The 24,071-nt window shown below is 56.8% G+C and overlaps 1 protein-coding gene across 1 annotated transcript; it reads left to right on the top strand.

The window, feature by feature from the left end:
* The first annotated feature begins 1,139 nt into the window (after positions 1–1,139).
* On the top strand, positions 1,140–24,004 carry POLD1 (DNA polymerase delta 1, catalytic subunit). Its single transcript, XM_047711515.1, has 27 exons — positions 1,140–1,276; positions 8,867–9,069; positions 9,407–9,520; positions 11,195–11,341; positions 11,444–11,569; positions 11,639–11,807; positions 11,895–11,976; positions 12,051–12,180; positions 12,692–12,858; positions 13,169–13,273; positions 14,669–14,809; positions 14,889–14,999; positions 15,419–15,610; positions 15,789–15,877; positions 15,944–16,060; positions 16,246–16,359; positions 16,630–16,777; positions 19,497–19,592; positions 19,705–19,842; positions 20,718–20,893; positions 21,204–21,356; positions 21,490–21,592; positions 22,343–22,475; positions 22,565–22,678; positions 23,047–23,099; positions 23,195–23,292; positions 23,809–24,004. Exons 2-27 carry the CDS (start codon positions 8,868–8,870, stop codon positions 23,912–23,914), a joined length of 3,324 nt encoding a protein of 1,107 aa, XP_047567471.1. The 5' UTR covers positions 1,140–1,276; position 8,867; the 3' UTR covers positions 23,915–24,004.
* Positions 24,005–24,071: the final 67 nt, after the last annotated feature.

Raw genomic sequence — 24,071 nt, forward strand, 5'->3', positions numbered from 1 at the left:
GAGAGGCTGACAGCCTTGGTATCCTCTCCCTGTACAAGGTGAGTTGGAGCCCATTGAAGGACAAAAGAATTTTCAGTGGCTGAAGAGACCCGGGCTTTCACTAGGCAAAAAAATATTTGCTGAAGTCACTTGTGGGCTAGGCACTGTGCTGGCCCCTGTGGGGTTGCAGGTGTTATTCATCCAACAAATATATATGGGGCACTCACTATGTGGCAAACACAATTTTAGGCACTGGACACATGGGAGAACAAGCTAAAATCCTCGGAGGTGGCTACCAGTCAGGGCTGGCAGTGGGGGCACGGAGGGGGCCAGCTAGAGTGTAAGAGAAGAGGGGCTTTAATGGGGGCAGCGTGTGGCTGTGTGGGGACCTAGCGGTAGAAAGCAGGCAAGTCTTCACACAGGATATCGCGGCCCAGCGGGGACATAAACCAAGACTTGGGGGCTTGGCCCCCAAATTGAGGGAAGGGACATGCTGAGTCTGGAAAGGGAGAGGCTCTGGTGAGTTTAGTCCGGTCAGGCTGTGGTGTTCTCTTACTTCCTCCTTCCCCTGGGCCAAGCCCTGAGCCGTCCCCACAGGGAGCTGGGCGGACAGTCCTGGCTAAGGTTGAAGGGGGTGCCGGCTGGAGGGATGGGCTGGGTACTGAAAGGTTTGTTTTTTGGAACGGGTTGGGGGAAGATGACGGGGGAAGTGACTAGTTAGAAGCAGTTGTCCCTTTCCAAGCAGTGTGCCTGGCGGCCCCAGGTGGCAGATAAGGAAACAGGCCGTGAGACAGGAGGCTGACCAGACTTCCCCTCCACAGGGAGGGCAGACATCAGGGGGCCAGCAGAACGGCGCCCAGGAAGTCGTCCCGGCTTAGCCTCAGACAGAAAGCAAACCCGCTGGCAGAGGAGAAATGCTGCGCCGCCCGGCGGGGAGGCGGGGCCGGGAGGACAGGGGACGGGCCGCGCACCTGAGCGCGCAGATGGCAGAGACCCGCGAAGGTACCTTAAGGAGGGGGCGTGGCTTGGGAGCAGTCGCACCTCTCCTCAGACGGGGCGGAGTTTAGCAGGAATTTATGGAAAACGGGAGGAGGCCGCGTCCCAAATTGGAAAGACGGGGCGTGGCCTAGCGCCAGTGGAACGGGGGGCGTGGCTCCAAGCCCTATGGGGCGTGGTCTCGCCCTACTTGGGCGGAGGGGCGTGGCTCAGCTCGGCGCGCGGCATCTCTGAGTCTGCGCGCGCCGGAGTCAGGGGTCACGGCGGCGTAGGCTGTGGCGGGAAACGCTGTTTGAAGCAGGTGAGTAAGGGGAGTAGAGAGATTGCAGGGATTCGGCTGACAAGGAAGGAGGGTGGAGGAGCTGGGCATGGAAGCCTTAGAAAGGGTTACGAGGGTCATGGAGGCGGGAGGGATCCCTTTGGCTCGGGGGGCGCACGGTACACGGGCAAGGGCCGGTGGTCGTGGGAGCGTGCGCGGGGGTGCGCGGGAAGATGAAGGGGCCTGGGGGGCCCTCGGCGTGCGGTGGGCGCTTGTGCTGGGTGCCTGGCCCCCAGGGCGAACTGGGGAATGCACTCTGGAGGGTCTTTGGGGCGACGGGACCCCGGACGCATTGGAGGACTGAATGGGTGCACGTGGGGGCATGGTGTCATCCTTTATTCACTAAATATTGAGTACCCTGTGCCAGGCACTGTTCTCGAAGCAAAGGCTACAGCCCGAACAAGTCAGAGGAAGTCCTTGCTCAGGGAGAAGACAGACAGTAGACAAGTGATAAGTAATAATGATAAAGCAGTGCTTTCGGGGTTTGGTATATTATACGAAGTGAAATAAAACAGGGTAGCCAGTCTCTTTAGCTGGGATGATTTCAAAAATCGCTCCTCTGGGGAAGTGACATTTGACAGAAAAGTCAGTCATGTGAAGAAAGCCCTGGACAGAGGGACCATCAAATTCAAAGGCCCTGAGGCAGGAAGAAGTTAGGTGTGTTTGTAGCTGGAGCCAAGAAAAACAGGTGAGGTTAGAGGACATGTTGGGGAGCCCCATCCTTGTAGAGGGCGGTGTGGGGTTTGGCTTTTATTCTAACTTCCCCAGCGAGCCATGGGGGCTCTTGAGCATCAGAGCAACAGGACCTGCCCTGCATTTTGAAAAAATCATGCTGCTGAGTGAAGATGGGATTGTAGTGGGAACAAAAGTGGGAGGAGGAAGGCTGGTTAGGAGGCAAGAGGGGATAGTAGGTGGCTCAGACTGCAGTGCCATCTGTCAGTCTCAGGTTGTCTTTGGGTTTTTTTTTTTAAGCTCTTATTTATTTGACAGAAATCACAAGTAGGCAGAGAGGCAGGCAGGAGGGGGTGGGGGAAGCAGGCTCCCCGCTGAGCAGAGAGCCAGATGTGGGGCTCGATCCCAGGACTCTGGGATCATGACTTGAGCCAAAGGCAGAGGCTCAACCCACTGAGCCACCCAGGCACCCCTGTCTTTGGGGTTTGAGCCACAGGGTGTAAGGAAGAAGAGCTTAGATGGCTGGGGTGTGTGGTTTGAGCAATACGTTGGATGGAGAAGGCTGAGGAGGAGCGGGTTTTGGGCGCCACTCTGAGGTGGCAGTGAGTGGGCAGGGCGATGTTAGTTTCTCAGCTTTATAGCCCCACCTATATGTTCCGGGAACCTATGGTTACCTGTCTCTCCCCCTCCTTGCTGCATGTCACCACCCAAGCCTCCTGTACCCTGGAGAAGGTGCCTTACTCGATGATGGCTTTTGCGATGCTGTTCCCTTCTCCTGCAGTGCCCTTTCTTCTCTTCAGGCCTTCTTTCAGTCAGCTGTGCTTACGTCAGGCCCTTTGCTGGGCACTGGGGAGCTGATGATAATGCAGTTTGGTGGGTGGAGGATAGGAGATCTCAGTCCAGAGTGCTCTGAACCTATACGAGGCAGCAATAGTCTTGGGGAGGCAAGAGAAGCAGCAGGGGCTCAGGAAAGACTTGTGGCGTTGGTGGTCCTCAAGAGGAGTCTAAACTGACACAACTCGAAGTGGCCCGTGTTCCAGGCCCTGTGCTGAGTCATGCTGGGACCCCGACTTGAGCGAGACCCTGACCCCTGTTTTTGAGGTGCTCATATTCTGAAGCAGTTCCGGGTGTAGTGGGTGCCCCGAGGGGCCAATGAGTGGCCTGGAAGAATTGAACTGGAGCGGAGTCTCTGTGGAGGCCGAGGAGTAAAGTGGCTGGAAAAGGGGGCGATCTCATCCAGCAAACACGTTCCAAAGTCAGGCCCTGTGCTGGGCACGTGGCTCATGTTCCAGCAGGGGGAGACAGACAAAAAGCAATGCACAAAAGAAAGCTGCAGAGGATCTTAAGAGAGCCTGAGGCGCTGGGAAGTGGTGAGACTCAGGTCTCCTAGAGCCTATGAGATTTGTAGGTGGAACAAAAATGTGGTCTGAGGGGACGGGAGAAGCTGGAGTGACACAATGTTGTTGGCCTGATGGGAGCTGCCCTTTGCTGAACTTGGGGAGACTGTGGGGAGTTTGTAGGGAGCAGGTTTGCAGGGAGATGAGGGGCCTGGCTTTGGAGTATGGGATGCAGAAACAGACATCCTCATGGTGAGCAGCTGCCTCTGTTAGGCAGAAACCCTGGGGAGGATTCTGCGCCAGAATCTGGACGGGAAGCCTGGTGAGCATAGAGGTGGCAGTGAAAGCCAGGGGATTGGGAGAGAGGGGACGAGAAGACCGAGGGAGGGAGCGTCGCAGAAACTAACATCTTAGCCAGGGCCCACTCGGCGTTGTTGTCTGTTTGCCAGTGAAGGGTCCAGAACAGGAGAGATCACCGTGTTTCCCCAGCTCCTGTCCTGTGCCTGGGCAGCTGAGAGGGCACACACAGGGGACTTTTTCCTTCTCCCACCATGCCCTCCAGGTCTCTCCCTGCAGGTTGGAACTCTGTGTGTCTTTGTGGCCTCCAGGCTTTTTCCTTCCCGTGAGATGAGCCACCTGTAGAAACAGTTTGCATTCAACAGTCACAAAAGGAGAGTCTGTCCCAAGTCTTCCGTCCTATGCAGAACTCTCGCAGAACTCTCGTATGCACAGTCAGAGCAGCGCAACTCGTAATAGGCCAAAGGTGCAAACAGCCCCATCGTTCACTGACGGACGGAAGTTTTTTTTTTTTTTTTAAAGATTTTATTTATTTATTTGACAGACAGAGATCACAAATAGGCAGAGAGGCAGGCAGAGAGAGGAAGGGAAGCAGGCTCCCTGCTGAGCAGAGAGCCCGATGCGGGGCTCGATCCCAGGACTCTGGGATCATGACCTGAGCCGAAGGCAGAGGCCCCAACCCACTGAGCCACCCAGGCGCCCCGGACAGACGGAAGTTTAAGCACAATGTGATACAGCCGCATGGTGAGGAAGTATTCAGACCTGAAAGACAGACAGGACACACTGACCTGTGCCACGTCACGGGTAGACCTTGAGCACATTGTCCTAGGTGGAAGAGACCAGACTCCAAAGGGCATGTATTCTATAGGGAATGCCCAGAATGGGCAAATCTGTAGCAATAGACAAAGTAGCTTAGTGGTTGTTTTGGGCTGGGAGAAGTGGGGTGGGGACGGTCTGGGGTGAGGGTGATGGCCAAGGGGTGCAGGGTTTCATTTTTGGGTGATGGAAAGGTTCTAAGATTGACTATGGTGATGGTCACACAAGCTCCGAATATACTAAAAGCCACTGAACTCTACACCTGAAACGCATGGGGCATTTGGTATGTGACTTCGGTCTCAATAAAACTGTCCCATTCTATCCCTTGCGCCCCCCACCCCTGCCCCGGGAAGCCAGTGTTACCCGTTTATGACCTAACTTTCCAGAATTAGGCATTGAAAACAAACATGCTTTGGAGCGCCTGGGTGGCTCAGTTTGTTGAGCATCTGATAGTGACCTTCAGCTCAGGTTGTGATCTTGGGGTCCTGGGATCAAGCCCCCTGTTGGGCTCCCTGCTCAGCAGGGAGTCTGCTTCTCCCTCTGGTCCCCCCACCCAATAAAATCTTTAAAAAAAAGGTTTCCTGCTCCCTTTTGTGACATTGACATTTTTGAAGATTCCTGACTGGTAGTTTTGCAGTCCAATCCTTACTTTGGTTTGATTGTTTCCTAAAGGAAGCATCAGGGCAAACATTTTTTAGACTTCTTTTTAAAAAATATTTTATTTATTTATTTGACAGACAGATCACAAGTAGGCAGAGAAGCAGGCAGAGAGAGGGGGGCGGGAAGCAGGCTCCCGTTGAGCAGAGAGCCTGATGCGGGGCTCAATCCCAGGACCCCGGGATCATGACCCGAGCTGAAGACAGAGGCTCTAATCCACTGAGCCACCTGGGCGCCCCAGACTTTTTTTTTTACTACAAGAAGATAACAGTGTAAGTGCACCATTCTGCACCTCGCTTTCTTTAACAATAGGTCTTTGAGAGCCATCCACATCAGTACATAGAGAGCTTCCTCATTCCTTTACACAGCTGCATAATATTCCACGGAACAGAGTTAATGTAGTTTATTTAAACAGTCCCCCAGGTGGGGACATTTAGGTAGTTTCCAGTCTTTTGTGATCACAAACAGTGCTGCCGGAAATAACCTCATAAATGCAGATTTTCATATGTGATAGTGTATCTCTAGCATAAACCCCTAGATGTAGAACTGTGGCTTTCCAGCTTTCCTGTTTTCACTGAGGTGGAATTGACATACAGTGAAATCCACAGGTTCTCAAGTGGACAGTTGTAGGTAAGTTAAAGATTTTAATTATTTATTTGAGAGAGAGAGAGAGCATAACCAGGGGGCAGAGGGAGAAGGAGAAGCAGGCTCCCCACTAAGTAGGGAGCCCGATGTGGGCCTCGATCCCAGGACTCTGAGATCACAACGTGAGCTGAAGGTCGACTCTTAACCAGCTGAGCCACCCAGGCACCCCTGAGGTTAACCATTTAGTGTGTTCATGCATCCACCACCTCTGTCTACTTCCGGAACATTGTCATCCCCCCAAAAGGAAACCCCATGCCCCTGAGCAACATTCCCCGTTCCTCCAGTGTGTACTCGTGTGTCTGGCTTCTTCCAGGCAGCATGCTTTCAAGATTCGTCTGTCCTGTGTGTCTATCAGTAGTTACCTGTTGTCTAGCGCTGCGAAGTATTTGCAACAACACATCCCCCGTCAGTTCAGAATTTGTCTATGCTGTATTGGTTAGGGTCTAGGCTAAGCTGCTGTAACAGAGACCCCCACAGCACACAGTGGCCCAAGCAAGACCCAAGTGTATTTCTCCACACAACTGCCCTTAAGTAGGCAGCTCTGCCCCCAGAAAATTGTCGAGGGGCCGGGGTTCCTTCTGTCTCCGAGCCTTGCATTCCCTGCGGTGTTGTCCATGCCCCCGCTGTCAGGGTTGGTTCACCACCACTATATCCACATGCTAGCTATCAAGAAGGGGGAAGAGGCTATAGAGGCAAGTTTCCTTTGAAGGTTGTCTGAAAGTTGCACGCCTCCCGGTCATTCTTTCCATGGGATTGCTCAACAATGTGACCATCCGTAGCAGTGCACCCTGGGAAATGTAGTCTTGGGCTGGGCTTCCTGTGGCAGCTGCGAGGCAAGGTGTCCGTCCCAAAAAGGACAAAGGATGAGAGGGGAGACTGGATATAGGGTTGGGTGGGAGCATTTATGGGATCCAGAGGTGTCAACTGGAAGCCAGGGCAGCTGACCTATCTACTCTCCACTGGCCCTGGAGTCTGCCCTAGGTTCCTATAATCTCTCTCCAGGCCTAGATGCTGGGAGACATGTACTTTTTAAAAACTTCTTTCTCGGGCACCTGGGTGGCTCAGTTGGTTGAGCGACTGCCTTCGGCTCAGGTCATGATCCCAGACTTCCAGGATGAGTCCCTCATTGGGCTCCTAGCTCCTTGGGGAGTCTGCTTCTCCCTCTGCCCTTCTCCTCTCTCATGCTCTCTCTCACTCATTCTCTCTCAAATAAATAAATAAAATCTTTAAAAAAAAATTCTTAAAAAAAACCCTTTTCTCTTTTTAGAATAACTTTAAACTTATAGGAAGATCAAAAGAATAATAGTACAAAGAACACCTGTATGCCCTTTACCCAGTTTCATGTCTTTTAACATTTCCCCATCTTTGGTCTCTTTGTTTTGTGATTTGCATGTGCTCAGGCAGAATATTCTCGAACTGAACCTTAGTGAAGTTAGCAACCCGAATGGGCTTGAATACAGTCTTTGGTCAAACCTACCAGAGGATATGTACTTTCATGTCACTACATCTTGTCAAAACATACTGCAAAATAATTTTTTATATGTTGCAATCAAGGAAACATATAAACAGGGGCACTTGACAGCCTTAGTTGGAAGAGCACACAACTCTTGATCTCAGGGTTATGAATTCGAACCCCACATTGGGCATAGAGATTACTTAAATAAGTTTATTTTTTTATTTTTATTTTATTATTTTTTTCAAGCAGAGAGAGAGGGGGAAGCAGGCTTCCTGCTGAGCAGGGAGCCCGATGTGGGGCTCGATCCCAGGACTCTGAGATCATGACCTGAGCCGAAGGCAGAGGCTTAACCCACTGAGCCACCCAGGTGCCCTCTTAAATAAGTTTATTTAAAAAGAAAAAACGAGAAAACATATAAACATGTAAATTACAGCCTCCGTTTGGTTTTTCGTTGTGTTTGCTACATTGGATCCTAGATGGGGGAGAGTACTATAAAGGGCATTTTGGGGGACAGTTAGAAAAATTGGAACATGGACTCTTTGTTTATGTTGCTATTGAGTTGTTGTTAAATGTCCTGGATTTGATCATCACACTGTGCTTATTTAAGGGAATGTCCTTCGACTGCCTGGGTGGGTTGCTCTGTTAAGCGTCTGTCTTCAGCTCAGGTCATGATCTTGGGGTCCTGGGATCAAGCCCTACATCGGGGGGGGGGGGTTCCTGCTCAGCAGGGAGTCTGCTTGTCCCTCTCCCCTTAGTCATGTATGTGCTCCTCTCTCTCTCTCAAATAAATAAATAAAATCTTCAAAAAGAGAGAGAAATGTCATTGGGGTGCTTGGCTGGCTCAGTCAGTAGAACACGCCAATCTTGATCTCAGGATTGTGAGTTCAAGCCCCACATTGGGTGTGGTGTACCTACTTAAAAAAAAAAGAGGAAGAGACAATGTCCTTGTCTTTCAGCAACATATGCTGAAGTATGCAGGGGTTAAGGGGCATGGTATCTGACTGACAGGCAGCTAACTCAAACGCTCAGGAAAATAGATAACGTGCTGACGTGTGCATATTACCAATAGGGGGGCTGATGAAGCCAGTGTGGCAACAAATTGATACTTGGGGATTCTGGGTGAAGGGTAAATAGTTCTGGCAATTTGGAATATTTCAAAATAGGAAGGGCTTTGGTTTGGTTTGGTTTTGAAGGGGGATGGGAAGCCTCTCAAGTGTTCTGGGCTGGGAAGGGACCAGATCCAATCTATGTTTCAGGCCGCTGCCTGGCACCCAGCACAGTGTGACCGACCTAACGGTCAGCCGCCCAGTTGTTTGTAGAATGGAGGCCTGGGCAGGTGGGGAGATGGGTGGGCGATGGCGTCAGAGGCAGAGGTTTATGGTAATGAGAGGGGTGTGCTAAGGACTGGGTTTTTGGGGGTTGTGGGCAAGCAGCCAGGTGAAGGGATGTGGAAGGTTTGTGCATGTGACGAAAGGGTTAAACTGAGGTGGGGAGTGGGCTGTCATTATAGTAACATTATAGTCATTATAGTAACATATAGTATATGGTGGTTTGGCATAAGGAATGTGCCAGCACCCCGTGATCATGCTACTCCCGGGGCCCTCCAGGGAACAAAAGGCTCCTGGCCATGGTGGGTGCATGGGGGGCCATGAAGAAGATAGGAACCCTCCCCAGCCCTGACTTGCCCTGCAGGATGGATGGCAAGCGGCGGCCAGGCCCAGGGCCAGGGGTGCCCCCGAAGCGGGCCCGTGCGGGCCTCTGGGATGAGGAGGAGCCATGTCAGCCATCCCAGTTTGAGGAGGAGCTGGCACTGATGGAGGAGATGGAGGCCGAGCACCGACTGCGGGAACAGGAGGAGGAGTTGGTGCAGCCGGGCCTGGACGGAGCAGCAGATGGTGAGACCTGGAGCGGGAACCCCCTGCACCCCCACACCCGTCCTGCCTGTGAACCGGGTCAGCCATAGAGCTTGCCTGTGACCTCTGACCTCTGGCCCACACTGTATCCCTACAAAGTGCTAACCTTTGACCCCATGCTAGTATGCCACCTTTGTTGCCTACAGCTCCAAGTCTGACCTTGACTCTTGACCCCATCCTGAGTTACTTGCCTGAACCAGAGCGCCCTATCCACCTGACTTCCCTTTCATACATCAGATGCCACGTTGGAGGTCATGGGCTGGGCTGGGGGACCACGACTCCATGTACCCTGCTTGTCTGCCCTCTCCTCCCCACCCAGGGCAGTTCTCCCCAATGGCCATAGATGCCCGCTGGTTGCGGCCCACACCACCCCCTCTGGATCCCCAAACGGAGCCTCTCATCTTCCAGCAGTTGGAGATTGACCATTACGTAGGTGAGCTCAGTGGGCAGAGGCCTGGTGGGTGGGAGGTGGGGCCCTGGGCTTTGAGGGAGGAGATGAACCCACAGTGCCCACACAGGTGACCAGGGCTGTGGGTGCCCAGAGCGGCAGCAAGAGGGGAAGGGGGCATAGGTGTCCCACAGGGCTTCTTGGAGGTGGGGAGTATCTTCCAACTGAGGCCTGAAGGTAAGAGCTGGCTCCTTGCTGAGGCGAGACACGTGTGGTTTGACATCCATCCGTCCCTCTGTCCATCTGGTATCAGGAACAGCTGAGGATTTGCACTAAGACAGGCCCTATTTCAGTCAGATCAAGTCCCTGTTCTTCGAGGCTCACCTTCTGGAAGGATAGGCAGAAGAAAAAAGGAAATGGAACCTCGGGTGGCTGTGAGGGTTATGGAGGGACATGTGGTAGGGCAGAGGTCCCAGACTGCACATCTCCGAGGTCCGAGGAGGGAGAGGTCTGGAATGTTTGAGGAATGGCCAAGAGACCATGGTGGCAGGAGCAGGGGGCAAAGATGGGGGGAAGGGGCAGCATGTGAGGCCCTGTCTGCCCAGGCAAGGACGTGGGGGCTCCATTCCGCATGGGCGGGAAAGCCTTTGGCTCTGCAGAGATCACACTGACTCGAAGGTTAGTAAGGCTCCCCTGTGAGAGAGTGAAGAGACAGGCGACTGGCCGGGTGGAAACGTCCGCCATCCACATACTGGACACAAAACCAGGACCACGAATATGGTCTCAACAGGTCTCAACAGTCAGAATACAGTCCGATCCAGGAAGGGACAAAACACTTGATCAGACAGTTCACTCGAGGAGAGACCGTGGCAAATCAGCACTGGGGTGGACACTCAGGATGTCCACTGGCTGTGGACTCAGGGACACACTGGCTGTCAGGGTGATGCAGATGACAGCCACCGCGAGACACAACACATCCTATTAGAAGAGCTCACACCCACACACGGACACCAAGGGCTGACAAGGATGCAGGCCAATGGATTGCTTGCTCACGCCCTCCCAGGGGGAATGCTGTGGTTTATAGCCTCTCTGGGGAATAGCCTGGAAGTTTCTTAGAGTTTACCCTACCCTTTTTTCCTCCTCTAGCTTTATTGAGATACAAGAGTTAAATCCACTCTTTTCTTAGGACCAAGCAATTCTACCCTAGATATTTCCCCTAGATTGACAGGAGCCAGTAGACTGTGTGGTCCCGTGTATGTGGACAGTCTCAAAACGACAGAACTAGAATGATGGAGAGCAGACAGACCACGAGGGCCTGGGCTTGTGGTGGGAGGGGGTGTGATGAGGAAAGCACGTCTCTCAGGAGCTGTCTAGAGTGACAGACCTGTCTTATGCCCGATTTTGGTGGCGGTTCCACGAATCTACATATGTGTATTAGAGCTCATAACATTGGACCCACAAAGTCAGTGTTATTTTCTAAAAGGAAATACTTTTTTGCAAAAATAGACTCCCTCTAGCTCTACAGTGGCAAACAGACTGTAGGGACAACAATGGAAACGGAGGCTAGCGGGGAGGTGGTCGGGGCAGTGAACAGTGGGCAGACGCACCCCAAGATGCAGGAATTAGGGGGCTGTGTTCCTGGCCCAGGAGGAGCCTGGGGAGGCAGGCCATTGAGGAATCTGTGGGGGTTGCCCCTGCCTTATCCCATGACACCCCCAGGCCCAGCACAGCCCCTGCCTTGGATACCCCAGCCGTCCCGCAACCCCGTGCCAGTGCTCCGTGCCTTTGGAGTCACCGACGAGGGCGTGTCGGTCTGCTGCCACATCCAGGGCTTCGCACCTTACTTCTACACCCCGGCGCCCCCTGGTGAGTGGCCCTGACCTGCCAGACCCCCTCTCGCCCCTGTCCATCGGGAGGCCCCCGCCCGACCCCACCCCCAGTGCTTCTAACAAGCTCTCCCACGGCCAGGTTTTGGGCCCGACCACCTGGGTGAGCTGCAGCGGGAGCTGAATGCCGCCATCAGCAGGGACCAGCGAGGAGGGAAGGAGCTCATGGGGCCGGCGGTGCTGTCCGTGGAGCTGTGCTCCCGGGAGAGTGAGTGCTGCCCAGGGGCCAGGCGGGTCGGGGTCCCTCCAGGCCGGTGCTAGCTTCATCTGTCCACAGGCATGTTCGGGTACCACGGGCACGGCCCCTCCCCATTTCTACGCATCACGCTGGCGCTGCCACGCCTCATGGCCCCTGCCCGCCGCCTCCTGGAGCAGGGCATCCGTGTGGCAGGCCTGGGCACCCCCAGCTTCGCACCTTATGAGGCCAATGTCGACTTTGAGATCCGGTACGACCCTGCCTCTCTCCAGCCTCCACCCCTACTGCCCCCCGCTGCCCCGGCCAGCTTCCGCCGACTGATCCTCACCCTCTCCAGGTTCATGGTGGACACAGACATTGTCGGCTGCAACTGGTTAGAACTCCCAGCAGAGAAATATGTCCTGAGGTCGGAGGGGAAGGTACGGGGCTCCCCAGGGGCAGGGGGGCCACAGAGCCGGGACTCTGCAGCCACTGACAGGCCCCATTCCTACAGGCCACACTGTGTCAGCTAGAGGCAGACGTGCTGTGGTCTGACGTGGTCAGTCACCCGCCAGAAGGGCAGTGGCAGCGAATCGCACCCCTGCGCGTGCTCAGCTTTGACATCGAGTGCGCTGGTCGCAAAGGTCTGTCTCCAGGGCCCAGAGCTCCTCCTGGTCTCGCTTCAAATATTGGTGACATGCTGGTCTCCTCCCAGGAGTCCCCATACTTCTTGAGCTCACTCGGGGAGAAGGGAGTGAACATGTAGGTGGACAGGTCGTTGTAAGATTCTCCATCGAAGGAGGATGGTGGCGGACAGTGACAGGGCGGCTCAGACAGGTGGGCAGGGAAGGCCTCAGGGGTGATGAGGCAAGCCTTGTGGAGAGGGATAAGGAGCCTCCCCCAGTGCGCACGTGCCTCTGCGAAGAATAGCAAGTGCAAAGTCCCTGGGGCAGGACCATCCCAGTCTGTGAGGGACAAGGAGAGGGCCAGGAGCTGAAGAAAGGGGAACCAGGGTGGGTTGCACGTGGTCTCTAGGCAGTGGAGGCAGAGGGGAGTAGACAGTCTGGGGAGATTCGGAGGTGCAGCCACCCTGATGTGTCATGAAGGGAAAGGAGGAGCCCAGTCCCCTGCATCCCCTTCTTCTTCCCTGTGCAGGCATCTTCCCTGAACCTGAGCGGGACCCTGTGATCCAGATCTGCTCACTGGGCCTGCGCTGGGGTGAGCCGGAGCCCTTCCTGCGCCTGGCACTCACCCTACGGCCCTGTGCCCCTATCCTGGGCGCCAAAGTGCAGAGCTACGAGCGGGAGGAGGAGCTGCTCCAGGTGGCTCTTGTTCTCTTTCCCCTCATTTCCTCAGAACCCCCCACCCGGCCTCCACATCCCAGGCTCAAGGCCTCTGGATGCTGAGACACCCAGTCCACAGGTTCAGACCCCTTCACTTTGCAGGGGTGAACATTTCCCCTCTGGGTTCTGTGTTATTTTCAGAAGCACCTGCTCAGTCTTTCTACAGTGGGCAAGAGAGCTCTAGGGTTGTTCTGGGGGGCTTCTGGAATGTTCCAGGAGTGGGAAGGACCCACACCAGGGGGATGATCAGGATGACAACCAGGGTGACCCAGTGTGCTCCCACCCCCAGGCATGGTCAGCCTTCATTCGTGCCATGGACCCCGACGTGATCACCGGCTACAATATCCAGAACTTTGACCTTCCGTACCTCATCTCTCGGGCCCAGACTCTCAAGGTAGGGCAGGCAGGTCGGGTAGGCTTACCCCACTGGGGCCTTGAGGGGCGGGCAGCCACCTGCTCCTCCTCGCTGCCTTCTGGCTTGTGGCTCTGTCCCTGGCGGGTGGCCCGCCTTGCCCTGTACCTGCAGCCCACCGCCCCCAGCGGCTCCAGGGACCTCACTGAGAACCCAGCTCTGGCCCCATCCCTGCCCTGCTTGAAGTCCAGAAGGTGATTGTGGCTTTTGCAGAGGCAAGGAGGGCATTTATGGTTAAGTAAGGAGGGGCTTGTGTGTTTGAGGGGCACACTAAAACGTGCAAGGATATAGCATCTTCCAGACTTCAAAATACGTCAGCAAAAATTAATGAACAGCAGGGGAGGTTCCTCCAAGCGTATGGCAAAGCCTTGATGTGAGGAGACACAATTCAGCTCACAATGGAGGTCATATTGTATTACTTCTTCCTTTTACTTACGTTTGGCCAATTTTGTAATGACAAGTAAAAATCACGTTTGGGGCACCTGGCTGGCTCAGTCACTAGAGCGTGCAACTCTTGATGTCAGGGTTGTGGGTTCAAGACCCACACTGGGCATGGAGCCTACTTAAGAAAATCGAATGCTATAAGAAAAATCATGGGCGCCTGGGTGGCTCAGTGGGTTAAAGCCTCTGCCTTCAGCTCAGGTCATGATCCCAGGGTCCTGGGATCGAGCCCCACATCGGGCTCTCTGCTCAGCAGGGAGCCTGCTTTCTCCTCTCTCTCTGCCTGCCTCTCTGCCTACTTGTGATCTCTGTCAAATAAATAAATAAAATCTTAAAAAAAAAAAAATCACGTTTATGGCCTCCAACAGCTCCAGGAAGTCCATCCTGGTCAGTTCCTCATGGGACACTGCTCCTCTCCCCTCTGCCCCTCTGCCCCTCTGCCCTGCTACTCCACCAGCTCAGGCCTCTCCTCTCTACCCTGGCCCTCCCTCCTCCTCCCAGACCCCCATCTCTCCTGATCTCAGGCCTAGCTCTCCATGCTGCCCCCTGCTGGGCTCCTACCTAGCTCTCCCCAGTCCCCTCACCCCATGCACACAGTCTCCCCACTGAGCTCAGCATCATCCCCAACTCTGCCCCTCCTCCAGCTGCCCATCTGAGGGCGGCTCCTCAGCCGCAGGGCGCCATCTGTAGCCTCTCAGCCCTGCAGCCATCGGGCCTCTGACTATCCCCGTCCTGACCTCCTGTCTCTCACCTCCAATCCCTGCCTCCCTGGCCGCAGAGGGCTTTTCTGCATCAGAACTGCTTCTGCTTCCGGGCTCTCCGCGGGAAGAGCGTGGCATCATGGGTGGCGTCGCGGCCCTGGGATGGGGGTGGGGGTCCCCGATCTGGGCCACGGCTCCCACGCAGCCTCACCCTGCCGGTGGGCTTTGTCCTCAGGTGCACACATTCCCCTTCCTGGGCCGTGTGTCTGGCCTCCGCTCCAACATCCGGGATTCATCCTTCCAGTCCAAGCAGACTGGCCGGCGGGACAGCAAGGTGGTCAGCATGGTGGGCCGCGTGCAAATGGACATGTTGCAGGTACATGGCCGGGGTGGGGTGGGTGCCCCCCTCACGGGGCTGCTGGGGCACAGGGCCCACCATGCACCCCCTGCCTCAGGTGCTGCTGCGTGAGCACAAGCTCCGCTCCTACACGCTCAATGCCGTGAGCTTCCACTTCCTGGGCGAGCAGAAGGAGGACGTGCAGCACAGCATCATCACTGACCTGCAGGTACCTGGCCCTGGCCTGTGACCTCTTACCCCTGCACCTCCTGCCCCCACCCTACCCCCCATCTGACTCTTCTGTCGACTCCTCTGACCTCGGCCTCCTGCCTGACCTCCCGCCTTCCTGACCAGGAGGCTTTAGCCTCCCAGCTGTCCTGACTTTCACCTTGACCTCTTGGTTTTGACTTGTGACCTCACCCTACAGGTGTAAGTCCCCACTCCTGCCCATTCACAGGACCTCTGGCACTGTATCCTTTATCCTGCAGTCCCACCCGCATCTCTGGTCCACACTTGCTCTCCAGACGGCCCCCTCCTCCCTCTTACCCTGTCAGCTCCCCGACCTCCCCCCTCCCCACTCTGCACCCAGACCCTTGCCCTCTTCCTGACGAAGCCTCCTCCCCTGATGCCACCTGTGCCTGTCCCCAGAATGGGAATGACCAGACGCGCCGCCGGCTGGCCGTGTACTGCCTCAAGGATGCCTTCCTGCCCCTGCGGCTGCTGGAACGGCTAATGGTGCTGGTCAATGCCATGGAGATGGCACGAGTCACTGGCGTGCCCCTCGGCTACCTGCTCAGCCGTGGCCAGCAGGTCAAGGTCGTGTCCCAGCTGCTGCGGCAGGTCAGTGGGTGGAGCCAAGGGTGGGCCGGGTCATGACACCCCCAGCAAGTCCCCACTCCTGGCCTCTGGTCACTCTCTGTGTCTCCTAGGAGGTGACACCTGGATGCCCTTCCATGCTCCTCCTCCTCCCTCTTCCTGTCTGCCCACGCCTGCCTCCATTTCCTGACTTCCCTCCTAGGCCATGCGCGAGGGACTGCTGATGCCCGTGGTGAAGACAGAGGGTGGCGAGGACTACACGGGGGCCACAGTCATCGAGCCCCTCAAAGGGTGAGGCCCCGTGGCTGGGTAGGGGCGGCTTGGGATTCCCAGGGCTGACTCCTCCTCGACCCCCAGGTACTATGATGTCCCCATTGCCACCCTGGACTTCTCCTCTCTGTACCCGTCCATCATGATGGCCCACAACCTGTGCTATACAACGCTTCTGCGGCCTGGGGCCGCTCAGAGACTGGGGTATGACCCCCTCTTCATCCTGTGTACCCCCAGGCCTGCCTGTGAGCCAGCTTCAGCCAGGACAGGGCCGGGAGCCCAGAAATAGTGGAGAGGGGAGATTCGAGAGGTGGGGAGAGCCTGAAAATCTGGAGGAGGAAGTGATGGGGAGGCCAGGTTCATGCCGTCCTCCCCATCCTCCTACCCAGTCTGACTGAGGATCAGTTCATCAAGACACCCACAGGGGATGAGTTTGTGAAGACATCAGTGCGGAAAGGGCTGCTGCCCCAGATCCTGGAGAACCTGCTCAGCGCCCGGAAGAGGTGGGTTCTGGAGCATCGCACCCACCCCTGTGCAGACTTGCTCCTCATCGGTCCCTGTCCTTCATGGTCACCCCAGAATTGCCATGTCAAACTTAACTGCAGCTTCCATTTGCCTCCTCTGCTGTGTGCCTTTGTGCAGTGCACAGCCTGAACAACAGTACATGGCACCGATTTCTAGAACGGCACCCTAACCAGAGCCCGGCCTCAGCCTCTCTTCTCTCCCTGAAACCTGGGGCACTGCATCAGTGGCCTTTGCTTCTGTCCTTCCAGGGCCAAGGCTGAGCTGGCCAAGGAGACAGACCCCCTGCGTCGGCAAGTCTTGGATGGGCGGCAGCTGGCATTGAAAGTGAGTGCCAATTCTGTATATGGCTTCACTGGTGCCCAGGTGGGCAAGCTGCCATGCCTGGAGATCTCCCAGGTGAGTGCTCAGTTGCCTCAGTAGGCAGGGGGGAGCTGACAGCAGACAGCCCCTCCCTAGGAGAACCAGGTCTCTGTGTGGTGGAGGTTGCAGTGCCCCAACTTGCTGAACATCTCTGTGGGTCTGGCAGGTGGCGAAACGGATGAGGGTTCCTGCCCTCCTGCAGCGTGCAGCCTCATGGGCACACAGATGGTGACAGCCGTAAATGCATATAGGAAGGCAGTTGGTGCCAGGGGCTCTGCAGACAGATGAAGCGGTGGGGGCGGGGGGAGTGGCAGGGTGAGCAGAGGTTTTGTTTGTTGCTCATTCATTCCATTCATCGTAATCCATCTGACAGACCCCATCCGCCTCCTCCCCTGGTGCCCGTAAGGGTAGGGATGCAGAGGGCGGGTTCCAACCAGCTGGATGGGCAGAACAGGGCTCATGGGGCTGGGGCGGTGCTAGAGGCCGACCAGTAGCACACCCAGGCTCTGATGCTTCACGCACTGTGTGAGCTGTCGTGGAAGGAGCCAGTGTGAGGGTACTCCTTACCACCCCAGCTGTGTGGTGTTTGCAGGGTGCTTGGTCAGTGCCCTGCTCTGAGAGGGGATGTGGACCGAAGACCCCACAGAGGTGTCCCAGGCCTGTTTACCAGAGGCAGCTCTGCTGCTCCGATGGAGAAACAGATCCATGCTTAGACCACAGAGGATCTGGGTCCAAGGTTCTGCCAAGCTGGGATCAGTGCCTCAGCTCATGGCCTGAGAGACCCTTAGAAAGGTCTTCCTGTCCAGCTCCTTGCACTGGGGTTTGGGTCTCAGCACATTCCAAACTTGGTTGCCCCCTGCCATGGGAGGCTCCCTGTGTACCTGGGCACTATGTCAGTCCTCATGTGGCTCTGCATGGAAGACTTGGAAGAACTGCCAGTAGCTGGGCTTTTGGGTGGGAGAGACCTGTGTACACTCCCACGCACCTTCAGTCCCAGAGCCCCCAAGATCACGCTCCCATCCAGTGATCCACCAGAAGGCCTCGAATTTAGAACCTACTCACGATTATGACTTTAATACAGTTAAGGGGTAGGGATTAAAATCAGCCGAGGGCAGGGTGCCTGGGTGGCTCAGTGGGTTAAAGCCTCTGCCTTCAGCTTAGGTCATGATCCCAGGGTCCTAGGATCGAGCCCCTCATCAGGCTCTCTGCTTGGCAGGAAGCCTGCTTCCCTCCCTCTGTCTCGCCTGCCTCTCTGCCTACTTGTGATCTTTTGTCTGTCAAATAAATAAATAAAATCTTGAAAAAAATTTTTTTTAAAAATCAGTCAAGGGCAAAGGCACAAAGCTTCTAGTTGTCTCTCCCAGTGGAGTCACACAGACAGTGCTCATTTCTCCTGATACTGGTGTGTGACAACGTGCGCAGAGTGTTTCTCACTAGGAAAGCTCACCCGAGCCTCAGTGTCCTGGGTTTTTATTGGGGGTCAGTCACATAAGCACAGAACTTCTGTGTGACTGACCTTTGTTACTCAGTCTCCAGACCCTGCAGACAGAGGTCAGGCTGATACTATGTGGCTCCAGGCCTCATCGTGAGTCAAGTTAGTACAGTCCAAGGTCCTAGGTGAACAAAGACACTATCTTAGGTAGGATGTTCCAAGGGCTTAGAGGTTTCCTCTAAAAGCCAGGCGTCTGGCAAGGTTCATCCCATAGTGCATCCACCCATACTCCTCTCATTGGCCTTCCATAGTCCCCTGGGGCCTCCCCAGTCTACTTGGTGGAAAGAGGTGGGTGTTCGGCTGTCAGACTCCAGCCGGAGAGAGGAGAGGTCAGGCCTGGAGGGTTTGGCTTTCCTTCCCCTGAAGCGCCCTCATCGGGACTGTTGCTTTCTGGTCTGTCGCTCTGTCTTTTTCTTCTTCACTCTTCTCTCTGTCCCTCTGTTTTATCTGTTTCTTAGTCTCATTTCTTATTGTTGTCTCTCAGGCTTACAAAAACAAAACAAAACAAAACAACCCATGGAATCATTCCAGGAAAAGATGAAGGGAAGAAGGAACACAAAACAGGTGGAACACACAGAAGGAAGATAGTACAGTGGTAGATGTAAGACCAGATAAGATCAGTAATTATACTAAATATAAGTTGCCTAAACACTCCAGTTAAAAGACAGAGATCTTTGACTGGGTCCAAACAAACCAAAACAGAAGAGTCACCCATTTCTCCTTGGTGTGTTCCCCCCCAGCCCCCCACTGCCTCAGCTGCAGCTTCCTGTAAAGTAACTGTTGGACAGTTTCTCCATGAGGCAAGCACAACTCTAACCCTGGGGGGAGGGGGCACTTAACACATAGGGTCATTTCCTGTTGCCCAAAGATGTGGGATGGCACTGCTGGCTTTCGGGGAGGAGGCCAGGAGCGCCAATGGTCCTGTGCCTTGGAGAGCTGCCTGCAGTGTCACCACATGTCACGGCCCCTCTGTGGAGGGAAACACAGTGTTGATGGCCCCTCCAACCTCAGGCTTGCCAACACGCACTTTTTGTAGTCATTCCTCTTCTGTGCCCAGAGCTCTGGGCCAGGGACCCAGTTCTTTCCAACAGACCCTTAAGGAGCAGCTTAGTAGCCCCATTTTGTAGATTCACAAATCAAGGCTCAGAGGGTCAGAGTCCCTTGGCCGAGTCCACGCCCCCAGGAGGTAGTGGAGGTGGCAGCCTGAGCCCATGAGCTGTAGATGGCTCCGGGGCCCTCACTGCCTGGTTCTCTCCCTGACAGAGCGTCACTGGGTTCGGGCGCCAGATGATTGAGAAAACAAAGCAGCTGGTGGAATCCAAGTACACGGTGGAGAATGGCTATGGCACCAACGCCAAGGTCAGAGGCTACCCGACCTGCTGCCCAGAGATGGGCCTGGGACTGTTGGGGGATTCCAGGGGGCTGGCCCTCTTCTCCCCCCTTCCTCCCAGTCACACACACCCCTCCCCAGGTGGTGTATGGTGACACTGACTCAGTCATGTGCCGATTTGGTGTCTCGTCTGTGGCGGAGGCAATGGCTCTGGGGCGGGAAGCTGCTGACTGGGTATCGGGCCACTTTCCCCCACCCATCCGGCTGGAGTTTGAAAAGGTAAGTGGACCTCCCTTGGGCTTGGAGTAGCCAGGTTTCAGAGGATCTCTGATTTTCAGGGCCTGCAAAGTGTAAGAAGGCATTCACATGAGGTTCTCCTGGTATGTCAGCATCTGGAGAACCCCAGTGTTGCTCAGGGTCTCCTTTTGGGGTGCCCTGCTCTGGGTACTCTGGGTATCCCATTCTCCATGTTCATATGCCCCAGTTTTGAGGAATTTTCCTGCCTTGGATTGTCTCAAATTTGAAAACCTCTGACACCTTGGGCTTCACTACACAGGGTGGTGTCTATTTTGTGAAAACCTTGTCAGTCTTCAAGCACCTCTGGTGTTGGGTGTGGGGGCTACCTTAGGTGCTGGGGACCCTGATGGGGTGAATCCTGGATTGTGGTGCCATTGGACAGTGCTCCTTGGAACTCAGGAGGAATCAGGCTGGGGTCTGGGGATGCACACTGTATGTTCTTTCCAAGGTTCAAACTTAGGGTCAGGTCTTGGGTATACCTGCTCTCAAATATGGAGCCTCCCAATTTTGAGAAGCCCCTATGTCAGGGCTCACTCCTGGGCCCAAGTCTCAGCTCCTTGAACCCCTGTCTGCCTCAGGTCTGTCCCAGATCCAGATGTGGGGCTGTCCAGGCTACACCCCCATGTCTGGGTCTTGTGCTTTAGGACATATCTCTAGGTTTATCCCAGTCTCTATTTCATGTCTGAGGCCCCTAGAATGCTGAGGGTGCCCCTGGGCTCAGGCGCTGGAGTCTTAGGGTCTATGTCCCCCAGTGACCCCATCCCGCATGGCACAGATCAGCCTTGTGTGTCCTCAGTTTCTGAGGGAGGTCTTGGGCCTCTGGAAGTCTCAGGTCTCAGCCGCAGGTCCTCCCCCAGGTCTACTTTCCCTACCTGCTCATCAGCAAGAAGCGGTATGCTGGCCTGCTCTTCTCCTCCCGGCCTGATACTCACGACCGGATGGACTGCAAGGGCCTGGAGGCCGTGCGTAGGGACAACTGCCCCCTTGTGGCCAACCTTGTCACTGCCTCCCTGCGCCGCCTCCTCATCGACCGGTGGGTGGGATCCCCTCCCCTGAGACCAAGGAGTCCCGGCCCCCAGCCCCCTCCTCCCTTGGGGACCCAGGTGTCAGGCCCAGCTCGTCCTCAGTGGTGGAACGGTGGAAAGAGTGTGGGGTGGGACAGCTGTGGGTCTGGGCCCCGCCTCAGCCACCTTGCAGCCTGTGGCCTGGCCGCATCCCTCTCTGCCTTGGGCCTCAGCCCCCAGGGCACATCCTGGCCCCCCAGCCTTGGGGGTGGTGGAGGTACCAGCCTGGCCCTCAGCAGCCGCTGGCGACACCCCCCCCACCCCATTCCGGCCCTGCAGAGACCCGGCGGGTGCTGTGGCCCATGCGCAGGACGTCATCTCCGACTTGCTATGTAACCGCATTGACATCTCCCAGCTGGTCATCACCAAGGAACTGACCCGCGCGGCTGCTGACTACACCGGCAAGCAGGCCCACGTGGAGCTGGCCGAGAGGTCTGCCCCGGGGGGTGTGCAGGACCGCCCAGAAATAGCCCCTCTCCTGCCAGCTGGGCACCACTTCCTGTGCCTCCGGCCACCCCGCCAGCCCACCTGCCCTCACCGCCTGGCCTCCCCGGTCTCCCCGCAGGATGAGGAAGCGGGACCCCGGGAGTGCACCCAGCTTGGGCGACCGTGTCCCCTACGTGATCATCGGCGCTGCTAAGGGCGTGGCTGCCTACATGAAGTCCGAGGTCAGGCCCACCTGGGCTGCCCGCTCCGCCCAGCTCCCCTCAGCTCTCACTTCTGCTTTCCAAGCCTGGCGGGGAGGGTGTTTCCCTCTGTGGGCCCCATAGGGCCCTGAGAACCGCCCCCAACACACCCCTGGGAGTTGGCTCCAGGATGCCTTTCTCCCAGGCCTCCTGTGCCCTCTGGAGGCCCCCCCACCCTGTTATTCTGACCCCCCTCCCTGCAGAAGAAGACCCAGCCTCACTGTACACACTGAGTCTCACCATCTGTTTCTGTGTCTGTCTCCTTGGTCCTTGCTCTCCAACCCATAATTCTCTAGGATTCATGTCCTCCCCCCTCTACACCCTGATGACCAGTGACCTCTGACCCCCACAACCCCTTCCTCAGTCTCCAGGTCTGGTCCCGCCCCCTCATATCTTGGCTTCTGGCCTTTGCCTCTAGCTACTGGACACCTTCATGCCCCCACTCCAATAGGTGACTTCTGACCCTTGCTTGGTATAACCTGAGGACCCCCACCCATGGACCCCAGCATGGATCATAGCTCATGGCCAGGGACTGCCTTGGGGTCTCCGACACCATCCCGGATCCCTGCCCCCCCCAACTGATGCCACCCCCTGCAGGGCGGTACCTGGGTCCCGTGACTGCCCCACACCATTGCCCACCGTCATGACAGGGAGCCCCATGGCTCGCAGTGCCCTTTGCCCCGCTGCCTGCTGAGGACCGCAGCCCCGGCCCCCCGGCCACTGTGTTTGCAGGACCCCCTGTTTGTGCTGGAGCACAGCCTGCCCATCGACACGCAGTACTACCTGGAGCAGCAGCTCGCCAAGCCGCTCCTGCGCATCTTTGAGCCCATCCTGGGCGAGGGCCGCGCCGAAGCCGTGCTGCTGAGTACTCAGGGGCAATGCCCAGAGGGGAGCAGGGGGGCACCGGGGGCTTGCGGGGGGGGGCCTGGGCCCACTGCCTGCCCTCACCTGCAGGGGGTGACCACACACGCTGCAAGACGGTGCTCACGGGCAAGGTGGGCGGCCTTCTGGCCTTTGCCAAACGCCACAGCTGCTGCATTGGCTGCCGCACCGTCCTCAACCACCAGGGTGAGCGCCGGACTCCAGCCCTGACCCCAGCCCCTCGGGGGGACCCCAATCCTCCACTTTCCACCCTCTACCCAGCTCCTCTATCACTGAGGTTCCAGGCACCCGCCCTCCCAGCTGGCAGTGCCACCCGGATGGGCCTCAGCCCCTGGGCGGGGGCTCCCATTCACAGGCACCCCCTCGAGGGTCCTGGGCCCCCCGCCCCGGGAGTTCCCCGGGGAGTTTTCCCCCACACACTCGCTCCCTTGTTCTCTTGTCTCTGGGGACTTTCAGAAGCCGGGATGGGCAGCGGGTGGGGAAGGGGCAGGGACAGGGCAGCTCGGGCTCTGGCTGGGCCCCAGCTCCCCTGTGCCGACCCGCCCCTCTGCCAGGAGCCGTGTGCAAGTTCTGCCAGCCTCGGGAGTCTGAGCTCTACCAGAAGGAGGTGAGGGGCGAGGCGGGGCGGGTGCGGGGTCGTGGGGGCGGTGAGGGGAGGGCAAGGCGGGGACCGGGGCCCCCCTTCAACTGTCTCACCCCCAGGTGTCCCACCTGAACGCCCTGGAGGAGCGCTTCTCGCGCCTCTGGACCCAGTGCCAGCGCTGCCAGGGCAGCCTGCACGAGGACGTCATCTGCACCAGGTACGCAGGCCCTCCCTGCAGGCTCCCAAGGCCTGGGGACCGGAGCCCTGACCCTGAGATGGGGGGGCACGCTGCCCCAAATGGCTGATGTTCTGGGTGTCCCAGCCTTGCTGTGGGGAGGCCGCTGCTCGGGGGGCCAGCATCTGCCCAGGAAATGGCCACAGTTCTCTCGCTCCTGCTCTTTCTCTCGTTGTCACACGCATGCATACACGCGCGCACACACACATGCACCATGGCCCAGCCCCCTCCCCCAGGGCGGGCCAGGCTTTCCCCAGGGAACGGGTGGGCGGGGCTGGTTCCCACGCCAGGTGACAGGTGATATACGGCTGGTGGAGCCCAGCGTCGCCGCGGGTGCCCGCTGTTACGGTTCCCCCCGTGCCCGCTGAGCAAACAGCCTGCTCCCGAGGGGGGTTGGGTGGGCAACAGGTGGGGGCCAAAGTCCTGGGAACGGCCCCGGCCCCATCACTGGGCTGGGCAGCACCCCAGTCCTGACCCTGACCCCCACCCCACCCACAGCCGGGACTGCCCCATCTTCTACATGCGCAAGAAGGTGCGGAAGGACCTGGAAGACCAGGAGCAGCTTCTGAGGCGCTTTGGCCCTCCTGGCCCTGAGGCCTGGTGACCTCTGACCCCTGCAGGCTTCTCATCAGGGCTGGGGGGGCAGGGATGGTGTTGGCGGAGAATTAATAATAAAGTTCAGGGCTTTTGTTTCCTGGTGCTTTGTGGTCTCCGGTGGGCGAGGTCCACTGTCCTGCACCCTGGCCCAGGTGGGTCAGCTC

The sequence above is a fragment of the Lutra lutra genome, chromosome 17, assembly GCF_902655055.1.
Source record: "Lutra lutra chromosome 17, mLutLut1.2, whole genome shotgun sequence".
NCBI lineage: Eukaryota > Metazoa > Chordata > Mammalia > Carnivora > Mustelidae > Lutra > Lutra lutra.